At 40.8% G+C, this 22,369-nt stretch overlaps 1 protein-coding gene across 7 annotated transcripts in view; it reads left to right on the top strand.

Moving 5' to 3' along the window:
* PRUNE2 (prune homolog 2 with BCH domain) overlaps positions 1 to 18,729 on the top strand; it is a 146,944-nt gene extending 128,215 nt beyond the window's left edge. For 2 of the 7 annotated variants that reach the window (XM_058657391.1, XM_058657390.1), the window contains exons 13-20: positions 1,900 to 2,002; positions 2,609 to 2,740; positions 5,090 to 5,176; positions 6,647 to 6,745; positions 10,131 to 10,166; positions 10,684 to 10,722; positions 14,707 to 14,754; positions 17,859 to 18,729. In XM_058657391.1, coding sequence (XP_058513374.1) covers positions 1,900 to 2,002; positions 2,609 to 2,740; positions 5,090 to 5,176; positions 6,647 to 6,745; positions 10,131 to 10,166; positions 10,684 to 10,722; positions 14,707 to 14,754; positions 17,859 to 17,889 — 575 coding nt within the window. In that variant the 3' untranslated portion in view covers positions 17,890 to 18,729. Of the gene's footprint in view, positions 1 to 1,899; positions 2,003 to 2,608; positions 2,741 to 5,089; positions 5,177 to 6,646; positions 6,746 to 10,130; positions 10,167 to 10,683; positions 10,723 to 14,706; positions 14,755 to 17,858 lie in introns of those variants that run through there. The other 5 variants (XM_058657392.1, XM_058657393.1, XM_058657395.1 and 2 more) reach the window with 5 other exon arrangements.
* The last annotated feature ends 3,640 nt before the right edge of the window (positions 18,730 to 22,369 follow it).

Raw genomic sequence — 22,369 nt, 5'->3', positions numbered from 1 at the left:
TCACCAGTGACAGTGTGGATTTCCCTCGTGGATCATCTGAAATGAAATTTTGTGGTGAAGTAAGCTTTTCTCGTGTTCAAATGTATCTGCCATTTCCCTTTACATTGCATTCTTGAAAAAAAAAAGTAGATAAATACCTACATGTTGGGAAAGATAGAAATAATGCAAAAAGAAATCTGGGTGGAAGTTACTGGGATGCTTTTCAGAAACACATGTTCCATCAGGTGTACAGACTCTATGTAGCCTCTTCTTAAATATATGAGTAGATGTATTTTATGCAATATCCTTGAGTTTCATAATACACGCAAACCCACACATGAGTGTAGCTTTAGTTGGTATCAGTCGTCTCCACCTTTTTTTGGTGGTAGAGTCATTCTTGCAATCTTTGTACAGAACATCTTATTAAACTGCTTTTCAAGAGTTCACCCCGTCCAAATATATATCTAACTGGTATTTTACTGTTTCGTAATCACCAGAGGGGTATTTAGAGTTCTGAAAACAAAACAACAACAACAACAAAAACTAAAGCACGCTGATTTTCAGGACTAGATCAGCCTTAACAGTCTATCCTGTCCTCCAACTTAAGGCACTGAGAAGATTTCTATTTAATGATTCAAAAGTCGAGAATTATAGGCAAAAAATGCAAGTTTTTTAGCAGACATAGTAAAAAGTAAAAATTCAGGGCCTTGTTTCTAGTTTTACAACATGAAAAATACTTGGAACTCCATAGCAACCGTGATATGAGCAACTCCAGCCAGAACTTCAAAGATGAGCTCACAGTTTTCTTAACCATGGAACAATACCAAAGTTATGCCAGCACTTTCAAAAATGAAAATACCATCCTGAAAAATGCAGAGTCTTCCAAGTTCATGCACAATGTGTATTATTATTTTAAAAAAAAATCTAGCGGTGAATTTCAAAATTTTGGGACCAAAATAAATTTGTCTTTTAATTCTATTTTCCATGCACTTTTTCTTAATTCTCCATTTTCTTGTATCTTCATTTTCCTTGATCCTTGGAGTGGCCAAACTCACATTTTTTTGTGTGTGTTTTCCACTTTCTGTTCTCTTAACACCACCCACAAACAGCACTTCTACTCCCCACCCCATGTTATCAGAAGGAACTGTCCAGTTTTCCCAAAAGCTTGTATTTTCGTAAATCTGCTAGAGCATTTAGTCAGCCCTTCTTCAGCTTATCTCTTTCATGAAGAGGCAAGGTTCTGACTTCCTTGCTTGGTTATCTGGGCCTGCCTAAGGTCTCCCAGCAGTCTACACTCTGTTGAGTCTGGCACAGCCATGCCCATGGGTACTCCAAGTGAGTGACCAGGCAGAAACATTGAGGTAAATGTGTCTTACGCAGCGACTCACAAGTGCTCCCTGGAGCGTTTGAAATGGAAATTACACTGCAGTTTAGTGTAACTGCAGAAAAATGAGAGAGAGTTAAAAGAAGCTTTTATTTTTCTAGCCATCAGAAAAAAAAGCATTGTGTAAAATAGCTTTCTTGTAAGTAAAAGCATATTAACTGTTTATTCTGTGATAAGCTAAATTTTTATACAATTCATTCATGGTTACATGATGTATTATTACATACATTTATACATACATCCACACACTATATATGCCACTCATATATTCAACTACAATATGGATATATATTGCCCATATTTGCAAATGTATTCACTGTCTATATTTGAGAATCTGTATGACATACATATTAACCACTAAATGGTAATTATGTGTGTATGCCTATAAAACAATACTCAAGATACACTCTCTCACTGTTTGTATTATATCCACGTACACTCACTCATTTGCCAAGGCTTCAGACTTATCCTTTAGTTACATATTGTCTTGTTAAGCGCTTGCAATCAGTTACAAATGTCTTTTTGTCTGTCCCCAGGATACTATGGGGACGGTCTAAATGCCATCATTGTGTTTGCCGCATGTTTTCTGCCAGACAGCAGTCGGGCGGATTACCACTATGTCATGGAAAATCTTTTCCTGTGAGTGACATTTATGACAGAGTGCTTTGAGTTAATGTCTGTGGCATGTACTGGCAGATAGAGCATCTTGAATTAAAGGAAATGGGTGATGCAAAATATTCGAAGGCTTTGATTAAAGAGTCAGTAAGATTTCTATCAGCGAACATGGCTCAGGAGGCTAAACTCTTCCAAAGAGTTATTTTGTCTTATTGCTAAGATTGAAAGCAAAAATGGAGTTTGACCTGCGTTTAAAAATCCTGTAACATCTCCTTGGGCTGAAGTGTAATTTTTCTTCTTCAGTAACATGTTCTGGGGCATCTGGTAATAACCTAACTCCATTTCTATCTGCCCTTGGTTGTGAAGTAACCTTTAAGTGTTTGATAACATTGTTAACATTTCTGAAAGTTGGATTTCTAACCCACATGGTTTTCTAGTGCACTTGGTTCAAGATAACCATGCAAGTGAATAAGCAATACTCACTCTTTTCCTCAAGGTAAAGAGGTCATGGGTACAAGTATCCCTCAATGTCACAGGCGCTACAATTTAGATATTAAGTAATTACAGTGTAAGCAGTATGAAGGCTTTCATGTGAGAACTGAAAGCACTCCTCTTCCTTCCTGTGATCAGATATGTAATAAGTACTTTAGAGCTGATGGTGGCTGAAGACTACATGATCGTGTACTTGAACGGTGCCACCCCGAGACGGAAGATGCCAGGGTTAGGCTGGATGAAGAAATGCTACCAGATGATTGACAGGCGGTATGTAAGCGCCCTTACTTAGTCACTACTTGACTTACTCAATACATAATTCCATTACCATCTATTATAAATCCAGTCACATTTTAGGAGTTCTGCATGTTAAAAACAATACATTGTGGAAATATTAATAAAAGTGTCACTTGATGCTTCAAAGTTTAAGTAAAGCACATTTGCCCCATATTTTGCTGACTATAATCTTAAACCTGGCAGACTAAAGCTTTTTTTTGTTTAAATTTTATTGATTTGTTGGGAAGCTGCAGGGACAGAGAATGGGGAAACTTAAGGCTGGGCCAGGTCCAAGTCAGAAACCTGGAGGTCAAGCCAGGTTTCCCATGACAATGGCAGAGACCCAAGGGTTTGAGCCACCACTTGCTGCCTTGCAGGACACACATTAGCTAGAAACTGGAATCAGACCAAGTGCTGGTATACTAATCCAGATATTCTGATACAGAATACAGGTATCCCAGGCAGCATCATAACTGCCATGCCAAACACTTTCCCACAAAAATCAGTTTGGAATTCTCCATATGCTGTCACCATGCGGAGGTGAGAGTTGAACTAATAGATCAAATTACCCATGATGCTTTAATAGTATCATGTGATCTCATTTCTGTCATGTTCACTGAATGAATATTGATGGATCCTTGTGCACTTATTTCAGCATTCATTGTCACTTTGTTACCGTTCAGTAGCTTTGTGTTCTCCTTCCTGAATGGCGCCTCCATCAATGTTGATTTTATCAAAACAAAATACTTTATTGCCTTCTATGAGAAAATTACTTTAGCAAGCATGTAAAGTTATGAAATCTAAGCTGCATGTCAATCCCTTAGGTGAGTCTTCTTGCACAAAAAGATGTAAGTGTCCTGTTACATTGGCTAACATAGGCTGAATGATCCAAATATCTATAAAGTAGCATTATTAATGCTGAGAAATATACCTGAACTTCAAGAACTGTTAGAGTGTTAAGCTTAGAGCCAGAGAATCACATGATGTGCTGTTACTATTTTCATTACTTTTGAAATGATTCTTATTAATTTGAAAGATGGAGTTACATAAGAGAAGGAAAGAGATCTCTTCCATCCACTGATCCACTCCCCAAGTGGCCATAGTGGCCAAGCTGAAGCCGGAGCCCAGAAGCGCCTTCTGGGTCTCCCACATGGCTCTGCTGCTTTCCAAGACCATTAGCGGGAAGCTGGATTGGAAGTGCAGCAGCCAGGACTGAATCATGTCACAGCTGGGGTGCCAGCGCTACATGTGGCAGCTTTATCTGCTATGCCACATGCTGAGCCCTGTTTGTATCATACAAAAGAAGCAACAAGGCCCAGCAGGATGAGATAAACTGTCTGGATTGCTATGAAAAAAATATTCTTAACAAAACAGTGAAAGCAGGCCCAGCATGATGGATGAATGCTTAAATTCTCACCTTGCAAAAGCCAAGATTCTGTATGGATGCTGGTTCATGTCCTACCTGCTCTACCCTCCCTTTCAACTTCTTGCTTATAGCCAGGGAAGGCAGAGGAGGGTGACCCAAAACCTTGGGATCTTGCAACCATGTAGAAGACTTGGAAGAAGCTTTGACTCCTAGCTTCAGATTGGCTCAGCTTTGACCATTGTGGCCATTTAAGGAGTGAACCAGCAGATAGAAGAGCTTTTTCTCTGTCGCTCCTTCTTTCCATGAATCTGATCTGCCTTTCCAGTAAAAATAGATAATCTTTAAAAGAAATAATGAAGCCAATCTTTATGAGAATGAAAAACATGAAATAAAAATATGACCTGGCACTTACAGATGCACATATTCCAAGAATGCCACCTATTTTTTTTTTAAGATTTATTTTTATTGGAAATGCAATTTACAGAGAGAATGACAGACAGAAAGCTCTTCTGTCTGTTGGTTTACTGCCTAAGTGGCCGCAATGGTCAGAGCTGAGCTGATCCGAAGACAGCAGCCAGGAGCTTCTTCCAGGTCTCCCACGTGAGTGCAGGGTCCCAAAGCTTTGGGCCATCCTTCATTGCTTTCCCAGGCCACAAGGAGGGAGCTGGAAGGTAAGTGGAGCAGCTGGGACATGAACCAGTGCTCATTTGGGATACCGGCACATGCAAGGTGAGGATTTAGCCAGTAGGCCACCATACCAGGCCCCTATCTTTCGATTTTATATTTATTCCTGTGAAAAAATAGGATTGAAATATACATAGTTCAAATTGTATCTCAAAACCTTTCCAACAGACACCTGTAACTTACCCAGAACTCTCCCAAGTTACATAATTGTTATGTAGGGATTTACTTTCTGCTTTAATTCCCACTTAAGATGGATTAAGAGTAACATATTAATCTTTTTGTATTTCAAATAGATTAAGGAAGAATTTGAAATCATTCATTATTGTCCATCCATCCTGGTTCATCAGAACAATCCTTGCTGTGACCCGACCATTTATAAGGTATGGTGATCATTATAGTACAGGTGGTATTAGTAGTTTTTAGAAACATCTATTCGTTGTTCTATAAATAAGAATTCTCAAACGAAGAAATACTGGTGTGCCTACCATCAAGATGCACATGGCCTACATGGGAAGTTTGTCACAGTAGTTAAGAGATCGCTTGGTACTTTCTCCTTCCATGTTGGAGTGCATGGGTTGGAGTTCCAGTTCTGCTCCCAAATCGAACTTTCAGAGGTGATGGCAGGGGTGTCACCTCTGTAATAGACCCAGGTTGAGTTCTGGGCTCCTGGCTTCCATCTGGCTGTGGTAAGCATCCGGGGAGCAAGCCAGCAGATGGGGGAGATCTCTCTGTCTCATATCTCTTTCCCCCTGTGTCTATACCTTTGAAATAAATAATTGTTTTGGAAAGCTATTGATGGGGCCCGGAGCACTGGCCTAGTGACTGAAGTACTCACCTTGCATGTGCCAGGATCCCATATGGGCACTGGTTCGTGTCCTGGCCACCCCGCCTCTCATCCAGTGTGGTCTGGAAAAGCAGTTCAGGACGGCCCAAAACCTTGAGATCCTGCACTTGCGTGGGAGACCTGGAGGAAGTTCTTGGTTCCTGGCTTCGGGTTGGCTCAGCTCCAGCCACTGTGGCCACTTGCGGAGTGAATCAGCAGGCAGAAGCTCCTCCTCTCTGTCTCTCCTCCATCTCACTTTTCAATAAAAATAAATATAAATAAATCTTTTTAAAAGGTTATTGATGAATTTCTAAGAAAAAAATTCTGATAACTTCCATAGGAAAAATGTGGACATTAAAGCCCTTCAGTATTTACACAGATATTAAAAATATCTTCCAGGTTTTACCTTTCGGTGTAGTATTCACTTACGTTGTTTGAGCTTTCTCACTGCCTACTTCCAATGATTGAGTAGCAACAGCCTGTTTACTCTGTCAGAGATTAGCTCTTTACTACATAAAGTATTGTGGAGGTAGACGTTTAGCCTAGAAGTTCAAATACAGGTTAAGAAGCCCCTGTCAGTATCAAAGGGCCTGGCTCCAGCTCCTAACTCCATGTGACTACAGCCCCCGGGAGAGAGCGGCCCTGGTTTAAATTCCTCCTCTCTTAGAACACCCCGAGACCTCAAACTATTAAAAACAAACAAACCCAGCCTGCTGAAAGACTGGGCCTCTGCCACAGGATCACTGCATCTGTGTTTAAGCAGAGGGCTGCCGTCTTTGAGTTTATCATTAATAAATTCACTCTGGCTGTGCGTTCTCTCCTTGTTTGTTCACTCTCTTTCTGAGCCTCTTTTCCATCATGTGGTACCCCATTTTCTGTGCCACTTTCCTAACATTCTGATAACATTTCTTCCCGGTAAGAAATTTTGGGGACATGGCACTAAGTCTATCAGGATTTTCATGAGGCAATGGTTTTACATTGGATGACATAACACCTGATGTGTTTTTTTTTTCTTCTTTTTTGCTAGTTCAAAATTCAGCAGTAAAATTAAATACGTGAGCAGCTTATCAGAACTCAGTGCCCTGATCCCCATGGATTGCATCCACATTCCAGAAAGCATCATCAAGTAAGTCTGACAGCTTTGGAGACTGGGGGAGGGGCAGTGCATGTTTGGAAAAGAACTCACTTCTGGAATAGTGAGGAAAGAACATCTTCTTTTTAACAGAAGTACTAAATATTTTTCAATAAATATAATCTCGTTTTTCCCCTGTAACCTGTAGGTATCTGTTCTGTCAGATCCTCTCATACAGTTTTCTAGGAATTACTGGCTATTGCCCAGTTTGAGTTCTGTATCCACTTTGGAAAGGCATGCATTTAACATTGTGTCCCTTACTTGGCACTGACATGGGAAGGTTCAACATCACTAGGATTTCCTTATTATCTTATATAAAGAAATTCATCTGCAAGACCCCAGGAAGATGGACAAAGAATACTATCTTTGTTTTCTTGTAAACCCTTTAGATGCAATATCAGTGGTTAATTGCATAGTGATGGGTGGGGTGACTGGAAATGGATTCCTTGCTCATTGCAACCTCCGATTGCAAGGGGAAGGCATATATACACTGAGAGTTTCAGCTTGACTCTGCCAGAATAAGTCAACTGAGCAAGTACTTGAAGCTGAGCTTTAGCAACAGAAACACTGGTATGTTGTTGCAAAGGACTATTGTTTTCTACTTATTGTGTTTTCTCCTCTACTGTGTCCCACTCACTAGCTTCTGATATGATTATTTTATGGGACTTGGATATCACCTCAAAGGCAGGTGTGGCTAATCCCCCACAAACTGGATGGCAATGAACCTCCCAAACCGGAATGCCACATAAAAATTCCCCCACTTAAAAAACATTTGTTTTAAGAGTCACAGAAAGTCAAAGGAAAGGATTCTTGTTTAATGTGCCAATGTTGACGTGGGCAGAGAGATGCTCTATGTGTGTCAGTTACATAGCCCTCCATCCTAAACCCCCACTTTACAGATGCGGGCAAGATAACTTTGTAAGCATTTACTTTGCAAAATGCAAGTGGTCACTAAAGGAGATGAAGCCAGAAGGCAGTGTCAGCTCAATCAGGCACTGAGACGGCCACGCCTGTTAGCTCAAGGCTGCACGAGCAGATGCCGACATGTGGCACGAACACAGGAGACTGACTGCACACGCAGTGGCCATTGGTTCCACTCAGTCCACACAGACTCCGTAAGATCCTAACCATGTTATCAACTAGAACAGCTCATTAGCTTTATAGGGTCTCCACCCTAGCACATCTCACAGCTCTGGTCGGCTTCCTCCAAAAGGTGTGCTCTATCTCCAAATTCCACCTCTATCAGACACATGTCCTATGCCGTCTCCTTCTGTGAGAGATGACAAAAACATTCTCTGTTTCAGTAGAGTTGAGCATTGGCAGCGTCCTTGGTAAATATGATGTGGTGGTTAGAGGCAGCAGAATGCGTAAAGATTAGTTCAGTGTTGCCTTCCACCTCTCAATGTCTCTGGGGACTCAAGCCACCTGTTGAAATTCTGAGTCTCAGCTTCAGTCTCTATAAAATGGGGAAGTGAACCACACTTCATGGAATGATCTGGAGGATAGAATGTGAATGATGTCCACAAAGTATCCAGAAGCTTCCAGCATAGAGTTGTTACGTGTTACAGTCAGTACTTGGAGGCTCACCTACGTGAAGCTTTGTGGAGAAGCTGAGCAAGCCCAGCTGACCTCTCTTGATCTGCACATACCATTTCTCAGGGATTCTATTTGGGAAAATTCACTATGGGATGAAGTGTGTTATTTGGCAAAAAAAAAAAAAAATGTTCTTCTGGAGAAAGAAATTTAGATGTATTCCCCCTGCCCCGCTTGTGTGTGTGTGAGAGAATATTTTCTTCTGTCTTTCCTAATCCATTTCCCCAGGACATCTCCTTTCTATCACTGGCTTGCATTGCCTTATTAGATTCATATCAGGTAATTTTTTAAAATGATACAGGCCATGATTCCTTTTTTTAATTACTCACTAGCAGACAAAGTAGCTGGTCTTGGCCTTACTCAAAATCAGTCTGAAGCTTGTCACCAAAGGGCTGAAATGAAAGGAAAATTTGCCCAACCAGGATTCGGGTTTATTGTTACTGATTACAGTTGGTTCTCATTGTTTGTGGCACTTACGTTTTGTAAAGCAAACATTTGATTAGCAAGTCCTGAACTGTTATTCCTTTGAGGCACCTTGTGGTCACATGTCCATCATCTGGTCAGTGTGTTTGATGTGTGTTTCTGTTCAAGGGCACCTTACTGAGAATTTACTGTGGATTCATTAACATTGATCTCACAGCCAGCTGCACTGTAAATGTCCCTCAAATAAATTAATCTAACATGGGTTTTCTCTGTAAGGTACAACATTATCTTCTTGTACCCTAGGAACACTCTTCAATACCATGCTTAGGGTCATTTTAAGTAGCAGTTGCCAAGAAAACACACAACAGTAAAACAAACAAAAAAAATACTACCTAGACTGACAAAAGTTTTATTTATTTGAAAGGAAGAGTCAGAGAGAGACAAAGAGAGAATCTTTTGTCTGCTGGTTTACTCCACAAATGGCCACAACAACCATGACAAGGCTGGCCAAAGCCAGAAGTCCAGAGTTTCATTTGAGTCTCCTACATGGATGCAGGGGCCCAAATACTTGGGCTATCTTCCACTGTTTTCCTAGGTGCATCAGCAGGGAACTGGATCAAAAGTGGAAGACCCAAACTGGGGCCCGTACGGGATGTCAGCACTACAGTCTGTGAGTTAACTCACTGTGCCTCGGTGTTGGCACCTGACTCATTTTCAACTGGAGCCTCATTTGGTTTGACCTCAGTTGCCAATATGTCCACTGGGCAACTCTGATTTTTCTTTTCACCACCCTGCACATATCCACAAGTGACTCAAAAAAGTTCCATGTATTGATTTCAGTGAATAGGCAATGTGTAATTCACTTTCATTGTTAATAACACAATACCACAGACTGGATAAGTTCTGACTTAAAGTGCAGGTCCAAAGAGAGACAGGGAACAGGTGCGTCACTGTGCTTGTCTCTCTGCCTCTCACAAAGCCACTGACATTCAGTCAAGAGGGATCTAGCATCAAGGTCATACCCATTATCATTGCCCAAAGGCTCACCTCTAAACAGCCTAATTAGCGTGTAATGGCAAATTAATTTCAGCACAACTTCGTAGGAAGGCAGAAATCACATGCAAACCAAAGCGGGAAAATTTGCAAATACAGAATCTACAAATAATGAGGACTGACTATCTATATATAAATCATACATTTTGATTATTACTTAATGAAAGCAAGATTTCTTTCAAAAGCCAAGGTAACTGTTCAGAGAAGTCTTGTCTCTCAACTTTGGACCATTGTGTAAAACATTTATCTGTCGTTTTTCCTGACTCTGCTTGTTCATTTTCCTCATGGCGTTCATCTTTTATCTCATAAGGTACGATGAAGAGAGATCATTTAAGAGAAGTGTGAGGTAAAACCCGGACTACAATTCATGCTGGCCCCTCTGTGTGTGTCCACCTATGTTTCACTTGTGGGTGACCTCAACATGCTATCAGAACATGAGGTTCTTGTGTCAGTCCTTTGTATGCCATTCCTGGTCTCTGTCCCATGTGTGAAGCTGTTGAGATCAACCTACTTTGCAACTGACCCTACTAAGCCAGATCCAACCCTGACTTGGCTGAGGCTGCAAGCTAACTTGAACATAGCCAACAGATGAATGTCATGTTTTCAGTTTTGTTCAGTCAGCATGTTCCTGACCCTCTTGCCACTTGTATACTTGCCTTTCTGAAAGGATTTGCAAAGTAGACATACACGAACTCTGAATGGGAAGAAATGACACCATATTGGAGTGAGTCTCGATTCTGCCAAGGACTGTTTTTCACAGCGTACCACAGCATTTGTGTTTGGCTCTGCTTTGCTGAGTGATTCTCACGCTCTGCTTGCTTCTTTTTGTTTCTTTTCTACACCGATCATTTTTGCTCATGCAGACTGGACGAAGAACTGAGGGAAGCATCAGAAGCAGCTAAGTAAGACCTGATTTTCATGTCGCAGCTGGCGTGATGTTGGCTTGCCTTCAGGAATGAGCTGAGACAACCTGCATGCCTGGTGTTTCACTCTTGCATCTTCATAGTAACATTCCTTTAAAGATAACCATTTGCTGGACAATAATCTATAGATTCATGTCTGATCCTAAAGAGTAGTGAAACAGCCCCCCGCCTCCCCCGTTGACGCTACCCTTGTTAATCCTGTTAGATCTTTTTCCCTTTAATCTTGGATGTCTTGGGGGAATGCCTTTGTCACTGTTTAATGTTTTTAATCTACCTGCAGTTCTAGGCATCACAGTATAAGCACATCTCAGGTTTTGCTAAATTGAATGTAACGTTAGACCACTGAAGCCACAGAGCCTCCTTAATTCATACTAACAGGCAGAATGGATAGCAAGGCAACGTTTATGAAGATTTTTTTAGGATCACTTTCATGGCATTCCAACATTTAAAAAACAACTCCTAATCTGGTGACTTGGAAATGTCACCAAACTAAGCTAATTGTTGACTAGGAAGAAAGTCATTGCTCACTATTGTATGATTTCCAAAAAGGCAAATATAAACTTAATGGCAATAATTTTATTCAACTAATTCTTAAATGAAGGAACTAGTTCAGAAAGCATTTGAGAAGGCAGATAGCTGTAATATTCCCCACTAACCTGTGCAAAATATGTTCTGGCATGTTCCTGAGATGCCTGAATCCACAGCTAGTCCTATAAATACTATGATTTTTTTTCCCTTATACATCCATACATTCAGAGCATTTAATTTATAAATTCAACAGAGTATAAAATCAACAATTGTAGTAACAAAATAGAACAGTTATAGCAATAACCTGTAATAAAAGGTATTTAAAACCTTTGACTTGTTTACTTCAGTCTTCCGTTAAATTTGAAATTATGTAAGGTAAAATCATGGGTAAGAAGGGACGACTAAATAGGCAATTGATGAAGGAATGTTTCAGCAAGATGGTTAAGTACAAAACCCATTAATGCCAAACAGGACAACAAAGTGTAACATTGGCAATAACTTTTCCATTGTACAGAGCTGTAAGCAGCCCAGGCAATAGGAAGTCAGCCCGGCACTGCTCTTAAAGAATAGCCAATTATTTCCTTTTCTTGTTTCCAAGTCACAAAGAAATGTTCTGACACCATATGTTAAATGTAAACAGATACTATTTGGAAAGTTTACTATGTTAAGTACAGTAACTGCTTCTCCATTTCAGGTGTCACCCAGGCTGCTAATATGTATTGCCAACCCTCATTTTAATAGATACTGCAAAAACAGAAATTCTGGATGATGTCCAAGTATCTATAAATCTAACTAAAGGAGATCTAAATAGTGAAGTTCTTTAGGACATTTGTAAATGTCAGTTCCTCACTAAAGCAATCCACTTAGACATTTTTATTTCAGGTAACCTACAATATTGTGCCCCTAATGCAGATCATTTGGAGTTAAAATGAAAGGAAAAGTTTTTGTTTTTAGTGCAGGTAACTGCCATATTATCCTTGTCCTGTATAACTGACATGCACCTATGCTAACAAAAGTCGGTATTATAATTTTTACCTCAATTGCTATAAATTGTAATGCATAAAAATAAGTGCACATAAGGAAAATATCAGGAATCAAAAAGCAACGTGGGTAAAATGTATCCTGCTAACACTTATCTATTTTTCAAATTGACTTTGTCATGACATTTCCCCAAAGAGAGAATCTTCAGCAAGTTTCTCTTTCAGGTTGACTTTTATAAGATGATGACATGCCAATGGAATTAAAGAGTTAATTTTAAAATATAAGGCAAGAGCGTCAAATCCATCATGACTTCCATGAAATCTTGCTGCTTCAATAGATTTTTTTTCTCTCAATATTGACACCTTTCTTACTTAGTGATTATAGTGAAATAGCTATTTTTGTTTTGTCTTGGCCACTCATCACTACATATTCTTCTCTCCCCTCTATGAAGCTGTGGTTTCCTTTAAAACAGCCACCATGCTCCTGCCTAGTATACAACAGAAACTGAGTAAATCCGCATAAAGCAATGACTTTCATCCGTATTGTGTTCATTGCTGTCGAGTAGCAGTTCTCACACTTTATTGTGCGTTTGAATTACATAGAACTTTTGTTCAAACATTATCCTCAGCCCAGACCCAGCAGATCCCGGTGGGGCCTAATATGAAATCTACATATGAGAAAGGGATCAGTATTCCAATATTTACAGCAGCACAATCTACAGTAGCAAAGACATGGAAATAACCCAGATGCCCACCCAAACAGGAGTGTTAAAGAAGCTGTGGCACATCTATTCCATAGAATACTACTCAGCCATTAAAATGAATGAAATTATTCAATTGGTAACCAAATGGACCCAACTACAGACCATTATGCTCAATGAACTAAGTCAATCCCGAAAGTACAAATATCACATGTTCTCTCTGATACAAAGTAACCTTATTGCAGGTTATTATAAGATCAATAACCCTTTCAATACTGTTTCTGCTGCAACCCATGGGTTTTGATATTGTGCTTATTTTCATTTCTTCGAAATAGTTTTTCTATTACTAAATTCTTTACTGACTCCTGAAAAAAAATTAAAAATCACTCTGAAAAAAATCTTGGCACCTCCCCTCTGACTGACTCTCAGGAGTTGATTTTCACAACCTGACTTCTTATTTTCTTAAAATCTTAAATGGAAGTAAAATACCTTCAAGGATAAAGAGTGTACATAGAGCTAGTCTTACTTTAAAAATGGAGGCGAATCCCGACTGCCCTTGGAGAGATGGTACTCCATGGTTTGCAAATTGCTATTTTCTTTGGAGGGATTTACTCAATATTAAAAAGTGGAAAAGCTGGATTTGGAAGATTGCCCTTGCCTGATTCCATTCCATCGTTGCTAGGTTTTATTAGCACACAGTCAACATCTCCTTTACTGTCCTGTTCACTGGAGTTGCCAAATATTCCCCCATAAAAACCCCAGACCGCCTGGGAGGAGTGAGCTGAGATGGCCCAGTTCTGCCCAGGGTAAAAGCTTTCAGCCGTTTTCAGTCAACCACCTGCTTATGTACAAATAGGTAAATTAACTTGCTAAGTTTTCCATCCTTCAAAAGAAATTTTGACATTTAAAAAGATGCAGAGAATCCTTTTAAATAGTGCTTGCTTGCCAACAATAGAATATTTACAAAGGGGAGGGAAAAAAGCAAAAGATGAGCTGTACTAAGTATTAATCAGAAACCGGGAATTCATTACAGGCAAGTATGTTAACTATAAGTAGGAATCACACCCATACACAATATCCAGACTACCTCATCTAACATGAAAGCCACAAGTGTCATCCAAGATCTTTTATTCCCTCATGTGATAGGGTTACATTTTCCTTCCCAGACACACATGGTTTCAGCTGGTGTCATAATTCAGGGGTCCTGCCTGAACACAGCTGAGCTGTATGGGGTGCCAAGTGTCCTGGTACTTTCCTGCTGTCACAACATGGAAGACTGACCCTGGCACCTTGATCATTTTAGTTTCTTAGGAAAATCCTCCCTCTTGTGAAAATGGAAAGTTAGCTGTGTTCACATGTAAAGGAAACTAGGCTGCTGGAAGGGCGATTTTTCTCTTCCGTCTAGAGCATTCAGTTGTTGGGGGAACACATAAAATTTTGCAAACTTTTAATGTCTGATTAAGATAACTTGAAAAGTCAGAGAAACAAATGATAGGAGACTGCAACTACCTGAGATATATGAAGTTTTTAATCTTCCTTTTATGTTTCTAATCCATGGATAATGACTGTGTTGGAAACAGGTGCTAAAAGAATCAGACCTGAATCCCATTATAATTTGTTCAGGTGTAGATTTGTCCCCTGTTGGTGATGGGACCACATTAAACAGCTCCAAATGCTCCCAGAATGTTGTGCTTACATCGTTGGTACGAATGGAGAAAATGACTGCTTGCTATTTTTTTTTTTCTTGCACCCAGAACTAGCTGCCTTTACAATGACTCAGAAATGTCTTCTATGGAGAAGGAGTAAGACTTCACCATTCCTGACTACTATGTGGTTTTTCTTATATTTGTTGTGTGAAAGAAAGAGACTTATTAAAGACTGGGTAAAGCCTGTTGAGATGTGCAGCTTTCCTATGCTCTGTGTTCTTGAAGTTAGACCCTGAGAGAGACATTGTCCAGCCTAACATTGTCTCGTTCATGATCATCTCTCAGGGCAATCCAAATCTCTACATAGCGTTCCATTTTCCCAATCCCAGAACAGGGCAAGTGGTTGTTTGTGCCAGATGTAAAAACATTTGGGTGAGAAAAATACAAACCTGTCTGGTGTATGACATCATTTTAATTAGTGAAAATTTGAACTTCCATTTGAACTTAATTTTTGGTAATTGGGGGGAGAAAAATGTCCTTGGTTTTAAAAATCCAGGATGCAGTGCAATATGGATGAGACCTCAGGGGTGATCTGGTCGGATGATTCCCAACCTGTGAGAAATGAAAATCTGGCATGTATTGGCTTCTTCCCATACACCAGACCCTGTTGAAAGCTTCACTCAAAGTGTCTGGTTTTAATCCTTATAATAAGCTCATGTTGTATGTTTTTTAGAGAAGGAAAGAGAGCCATAAAGAATTTGTCTGGCAAGATCAACATTTTATTGTGTAAACATGGCCCTGTGCTGGGATTTGAAAATTGGCAGTGCCATTCTAGAGCCAATTACTACTGTTTTTCATCTGAGAGGCAGAAGGAGGGAGAGGAAGAACTCCCAGCTGACACAGCTCGCAGGAGGTAGCAGGAATCCAATTACTCGAATCATTAGGTAGTGTAGACTGTAGGCTTCCTGGGTCTGCATTAGCAGGAGCCTGGAGTTTGGGGCCAGAGCCAGCATTGCTTTCAGATGCTCTGATGTGGGACATGAGTGTCTGTTACACTTGGACACTGAACACCTACTCCAAGTCATTGACTCAGCACTGGAATGGATGTGCCACCTCCAACAGAATTAAGGGTAAACATTACTTACCTAAGAGAACAGTTTACTCATGGACAAGTCAGTTGCAGGGAATAACAGTGGTCACCAACACTCTCTCTGAGACAGCTTGACCATTCAACTCCAGACTGTTAATTTGGTTTGAGTTGTGGTACACTTACATTATCTGTGCTCCCAGGAAGCAGAGGCAAAGATTAAAGTTAACTGGGTCTCTTTTGTTACTTTTTGTTCTCTTTGCCTCTCCCTCCTTTTCCTGGGAATCCAAAAGTAATTAGAAAAAAAAAAATCACACTGCACTAGCTCTGTGGTTGCCATGGTGACCTTATAGTATAAAGAAATTTAGTTCAGGCAGAAAACTCCAGAGAAAGTTCCAGCTGAAAAGTACACAAAGCCCCGAAGGACGCTCTGGTCCCACCTCTTGGAGATGAAGACAAAGTTGCCACAAAGTTGCCACAGGATGGATACTCTGCAAAGTGAAGACACTTCAGTCTGAGCTGCAATTACGGTTTTCCCTCTCTCCCCCCAGAAATGTGCCCCCTGGAGCAGTTCTTGGTGTGCAGTTTACTCACTGTGTGGATGGATGGCTTGAAAAGCCTCTTCACTCGCCTAGCCACAGCTGCTGCATCTTCGGGGTTACCCACTCCTTTGCCTGCCTTGTGTGTTGTGCTCCTCATTCAAGCAGAGAGCTGCCTGGGCTGACGGGGGCTATCTTGTTTGGGTTTATTCCAGAGTGAGGTGTGGGAGGTAGGGAGGCTGCCAAGGGTTACTGTTTCTTCAGTGTCTGGAAGAGTGTCTCCTTGTCCAGGCTTGCCTGTCCTAAGCCCTGCCCAGGCCCACGACCACAGCGCCTGGAACAAGATGTAGGATACAGGCCAGAGTGGCCAAAATCACTTTTGCCAACTTTCAGTCCCAGGTCTCCAGCTTTCTTTACTAGAAGGGGAGATTCTAGTTGGTATTAGAAGGGGGATTTGTTTGTTTTGTTTATTTATTCAGGCCTCCGCAGGCTTCTATCCATTCCAAGTCCTAGGGACCAATGAAGAGCTCTGATGGAAGCATTTTACACCTTCTGGAGCTGGTGTTGAGTGAGCAAGCTATAAAACAGACGATGGCTCTCCTTTAAGGAGCTTGATCAGGTCAAGGGAAAAAAAAATATATATATATATATCTCCTGTCATGGAACAGAGGAGGGAAGGGCACGCTTGTCCTGCTTCCTAAGCACACGCAAATGTTTTCATTTATTGCTACAGTTTTATAGATATAGGAATTCTACCTTCCCTTCCTCTTTCCCCATCTCCCACTCTCCACTGGTATCCCCACATTATTGCCACTAGCCCACACTTTGTAAGGAATCTCACCTAACCACATCAGAAGTAGAAATGGCTAGTGGCAAAGCCATCAGCAGACTGATCAGTCTGACTTCAAGGTTGCTGACAAACAAACAAACCAGTTGCCCCCAGTGAAGAATCAGTCTTTTATATTGAATTCTCATTAAACATTTTGCACTGCGCTGCAGGAGGAAGGTGTGGCAGACTACAGCTTGACCCACTGTACCAGACCACCAATCCCAGACCTGTCGTTCAATTCCATATTCTACACACTTTCCAAAATACCTTTAGATTGGGGAAATCCCTGGATTTCTTAAAAATAAGCTTTTTTTTTTTTAGTTATAAAGAACCATTTCATTAAGGTAAGATAGCCCCTTTCAATTAGATCCTTTGGATCCTACAAAATATTGGGTATTTTTTTTTTTTTGCTGCTTTTTATTTTAATTTACTGCCTCTTACTAGGCGAGGCAGCTCATTTACGCGCACTTGTACAAGTTCATTTACTACAAGAGGACAAACCCCTTATCTCCACTGTGTAATAAGGTTCCTCTTTGTAACTGACTTTAGGAATGAGCCTGCCCACAGTCTTGTCTTTCCTGGATCAATCTGAAAAGGTGTAAAATGCTTCCAAATAATTTTGTAAAAATAAACAATCTGAATTGTAGAGAGAAGTTCGGCAACCAAGGGAGAAGTGTGTAGTATTAAAACAAAAAAAAGCCCCATATGCATGGTTCATCATCTTCCATAAGGATTGTAAGGGAAAACAACAAATTTGTATCACCCATTCCTGAATACTTCTTTTTTTCTTTTCCTTCCTTCACAGCATTGACCTGAAGCTCAAAGAGAAGCCATAGTTAATCATGGCTGGAAGAAGATGATGTTTTTGTGCTGCATGGTTCTGCAGAAACCTGTCTACCTGGGAGAGAGCTGATGCTATTTTTTTTCACTTTGCACTACCCAGTGCCATTCTAAATGTCTAAGGGCGGAAACAGAAGGAGAACTGTTTACTCTTCCCGTAGTTTCTGAAATTGTGTGTATTTTCCTATTTTGCCAATTACGTGCCTCAAAGATTTCAGTTGAACCTTAGCAACCAAGTATTACCTTCCATTTTGATGTTTTGCCAATCCTTGGTGCAGTGGTCTTTGGTCCCTTACACTGGTGTTTAACTCTAAAATAGCTTTAACCCTCTATTAGTTGTGAGTTGACTTGTTTCCATAGATTAGCTGGCCTTCTCTTTGGTGATCATTCCAGGATTTCAGAACATGGGGCTCAACCCTCCCCAGTCAAGTTTGCCCCAACTAACTCTGCCTTTAAAATGTTAAGCCTCTCAGCACGGCCATAACCCAGACACGGATGTGAGACTGTCATCCACCAAATGACCACGTTGTTGTCATGCACATGGGTATTCTTCAACTTCTTAAGGGAAATCTTCCTAATTTGCATCAGTTCTGTTTTAGTTATCAAATGGGGCATCACATTTTATGTAAATTGCTCTTTTAGGAAATCGTCCCTGCTTTGATGAATGTTGAACACCTTCATGTTGGGAAGTTTAGGGATCCATATTACATTTTTAATAGCTTCAGGTTCCAAATTTAGTTCAAGATGTGCTACCCTCTAAGCACCAAGGATTCAAGTGTAAGGTAACCTAATCAGAACTTACATTCCAATTTCTCTCCTGCATGTATTATGAAAGTGATCTGCTTTAAAACATAGCCAATCTATGTTTAAGCATATGCTGTTATTTTTCAAGCATTTCCCTTATGGTCATCCAGGGCTGTCTGAAACACAGCATGGTTTTAAGTCTGTGGGTCTCAAATCTAACTTATTACCTGTTGGTGTGGGATCTTGCAGGCTAAGAATGATTTTCACATTTCTGGTTGGAAAAAAAATTAACACTTTATGCTACATGAGAATTACTCAAATTTAAGTCTCCATAAATAAAAGTGTTGCTGAAACACAGTAAAATAAATATGTTTTTGGATCATGCATAGCAACTTCCACACCACAGTGGCAGAAACTGAGCAGTTACAGCGGATAAGACCCAGAGAGCCTCAAATATTTGCTACAGCAAGAATTCCCTAACCTGTGTTCTATCAGATATATCCTTCTTATTCCCCACCTTTGCCTTTTATAGTCGGATAATATCTCTAACAGAATGGACAAATGATGCTGCAAACTTTAATGTTCATCATAAGTAAAGTTTTGACACTCAGAAGCAGTGAAGTGAAGGGCCTGGCATACTGACAAGCTCAAAGAGTAACGGCCACAGAGCAAGGATCAGGTTGTAATGAGAAGTATGTGTCTGTGTAGTCACACACAGATGTTGCTAAGATCCTCGCATTACTGTGGGAACCAGTCCCCACGGAACAACTTCTTCAATAATCTGGAAAACATAAATACAAAGCAGAGAGAGGACTTCCTCCAGAGTTGCATGGTGGCAATTTCTCAGGGGAGTGTGTTATTTCGGATACGCTGGGTCCCGGGACAGAATGAACCCTGAAGTATTTTGAAGTGGACATCTTTGTATAGGTGGCTGGGATTCTCTGACCTCATTTGCTTGTTGTTGATTCCCCTCCCAAACACACACACACCATCCACACATGGCCTTGCCATACAGGTGCATGAGCTGTGTGTCCCCCATGGCCTGTATGTCCCCTCTCTTGATCCCTTTCAACTTTACTAAGTTGAACTTTTTGAACTTTGTGCTGTTTTTGGACCTCTTTCCTCAAAAGCATCTGGCTCATCCTATAGTAATTCCTAGAGACCATCTCCTCACCCACCTGCCACTTCTCCTTTTGGAAACCCATTATGTCTGCCTCTCCAAGCCATGCTGAACCTGTGAAGACCTGAAGAATGCAATGAGGAGTTTAAGAGGCTGATCTGAGAATGCAGAACTGCTGATAACAGGCTCACGGTAGAGCCAATCAGGCGTGGCAACAATCTCACCACTCACGTTTTCTCTGACCTTGTCCAGGCCTGGTTATGGAAGGTTGTGAGGGCATGTACTATGGGAACTTAGTTTTCTTACACAGAAAATTATGAACATCTGTCCCAATCCATGATTTTGTTGGAACTGTTCTATTCACTGCATAACCATTCTGATATTTAGACATTTTATATCTTAAAAATACAAATTAATTGCATGTGCTAGAGAAAATGCTATCATGTAAGTGCAATCCAGGTAAATAGAATCCTAGACAAATCCTGGAAACGCAATCCCTAAACAAATAGGTAGACAGATGTAAGCGTTCATGCCATCCAGTTCTTACACCTGCCGCATTCTTGCTTTGGTTCTGACTTCTCAAAACTGCTTTGCACTTTTCCTGTAAACTCTAGTTAAAGGAACCAAGGAGTTCATGGGGCAAAAGTATTGTTTTCTTAAGGTGGTAACCTGTTCTGGGGGTCACTCATTGATGAAGAGCAAAAGCGAAAACCTGCAGTTTTCCTGAGGGCAATAGGTAGGTGTGGAAGAGAACCTTGAAGTTCCTGATGAAGCCATAAAAGTCTTCTGGGGTTACCCTGCAAGACATTATCTGATGCAGAAGCAAGTCACCACTCCTAGCCTTTGTCACCAGATATCATTTTGGGTACTCGGTTATGGAACTTTGTTGGCAACCTTCTGCTTATCCTGATGCCTCCATTGTTTGCTCCCCTAGAAGCATTTAGATGTGCACAAATTAATCTTTTATATATTTAAAGTTTTTTCTACTATGTATCGAATTGCTCAAAATAAAGCATTGGATTTGGTTTTGCTAAACAAATGGTTTCCTCTCCAATAGAGTGGATGAATAATACAAAATATGTAACAACACACTATATCCCTGTAGTCTCTGTGTATAACTCAGAAATAAAAACTGATTCCACATGCTAAAGTTTTCTTTCTTTGAGTCAAAGAGAATCCTTCTCTGCCTGGCAGCTGACACTGGAAGACACTCTGAGCTTTCCTGATCACCTAAGCATCACTCCTTCTCATTTTCGCCTTTCGTGTCTCAGAGTTCTGTAGGGTAAACACCCAGGATATGTTTTTTGCTCTTGGTACGTGATTTCTCCCTTTGGATACACCTCTGTGTTTCACCATTACTTGATTCTGCCAGCTTCTTTCTCTGTCCTATTCATGGTCTGTATTTATTTTTAAATTAAAGTACATTAAGTGTTATTTTATTTTCAGATTTCTTCTTTAGTTTCCACTTTCACAATCTTCAGAAAGAAACAGTTCAGCTCAGCTCTAGGCATTGCAGCCACTTGGAGAGTGAACCAGTGGACAGAAGGTGTTTGTCTCTCCTTCTCTCTGTAAATCTGCCTTTCCAATAAAAATGTCAAAAAAAATTTAATCCACTTTTTTTTAAAAAGCACATTTTAAAAAGTACATGAAACAGTGCAACTGAACCTGCAGCCCCTGCAGCCAGGACCTTCAGGTACAGATACTAGAAAAATAGTGTTCAAGCACTCTGCGTCCCCACGCAGCTATTCTGTTCTTCCTCTGTACCCTGACCTTGTCCCCAGTGCTGTAAGCCATCCAAGAATGCTCATCCTGAAAGGCAAAGGGGTTTTTAATCCAGCAGGTCCAGCTGGCATCCCATATTCCGCACCTGTTCCTCTTTCTGTCCAGCATCCTGCTGATGTGGCATGGGGAGGCGATGGATGGGAGCCTACGTGCTTGGGTCTGTCACCCGCATGGGTGGAGTTCCTAGCTCCAGGTTTTGGTCTGGCCCAGTTCCAGCTAGTACGGGCATTTAGGAATTGAACTAGCGTGAACTAGCAGATTAAAAAAAAATCTCTTTATCCCACTCTTCCCCACCCCATGTGTATGTTGCTCTTTCAAAGAAATAAATATTTTTTAAAAAGCGGGTCAATATTGTGGCACAGCAGACTAAGTTGGCATCCCACATTGCAGTGCCAGTTCAAGTCCTGGCTGCTCCAATCATTTTCTGTGCATCATTTTCTCACTCTGTGTCTCATGCAGTCTCCTGGGGCAGCGTGGGATGGCAGGAATGAAATTCTCTCCTCCTGGAGCTGATGAGACCGTTCCTCTGCTCCAAGAAATCCCACATCGTGAGCTGAAGTCCCGATTCTGTTTCTTGCCTGTATGACTTTGGACTGGTTACTTACTTCTCTGAAGCTTGGCTTATCCTTTCTTCCGCTGAATGTGGATTAAAAATGCTTCTAAGTATATGTGAGAGGTCAATGGGATTTAAATGCCCAGCTTAATTCTTCCTCCAGAGAAGGCACTCAGCAAATATTAGTTTTCTTCTCCACCCTCTTCTTCATCTTCCCACTCGTTCAGGCTTTTCTCTGTTAACCTGCCAACTTCTCTGAATGCCTTGCCAGCCCCAC

Source organism: Ochotona princeps, chromosome 31, assembly GCF_030435755.1.
Source record: "Ochotona princeps isolate mOchPri1 chromosome 31, mOchPri1.hap1, whole genome shotgun sequence".
Classification (NCBI taxonomy): domain Eukaryota; kingdom Metazoa; phylum Chordata; class Mammalia; order Lagomorpha; family Ochotonidae; genus Ochotona; species Ochotona princeps.
This window is presented reverse-complemented; position numbering and strand designations above follow the sequence as displayed.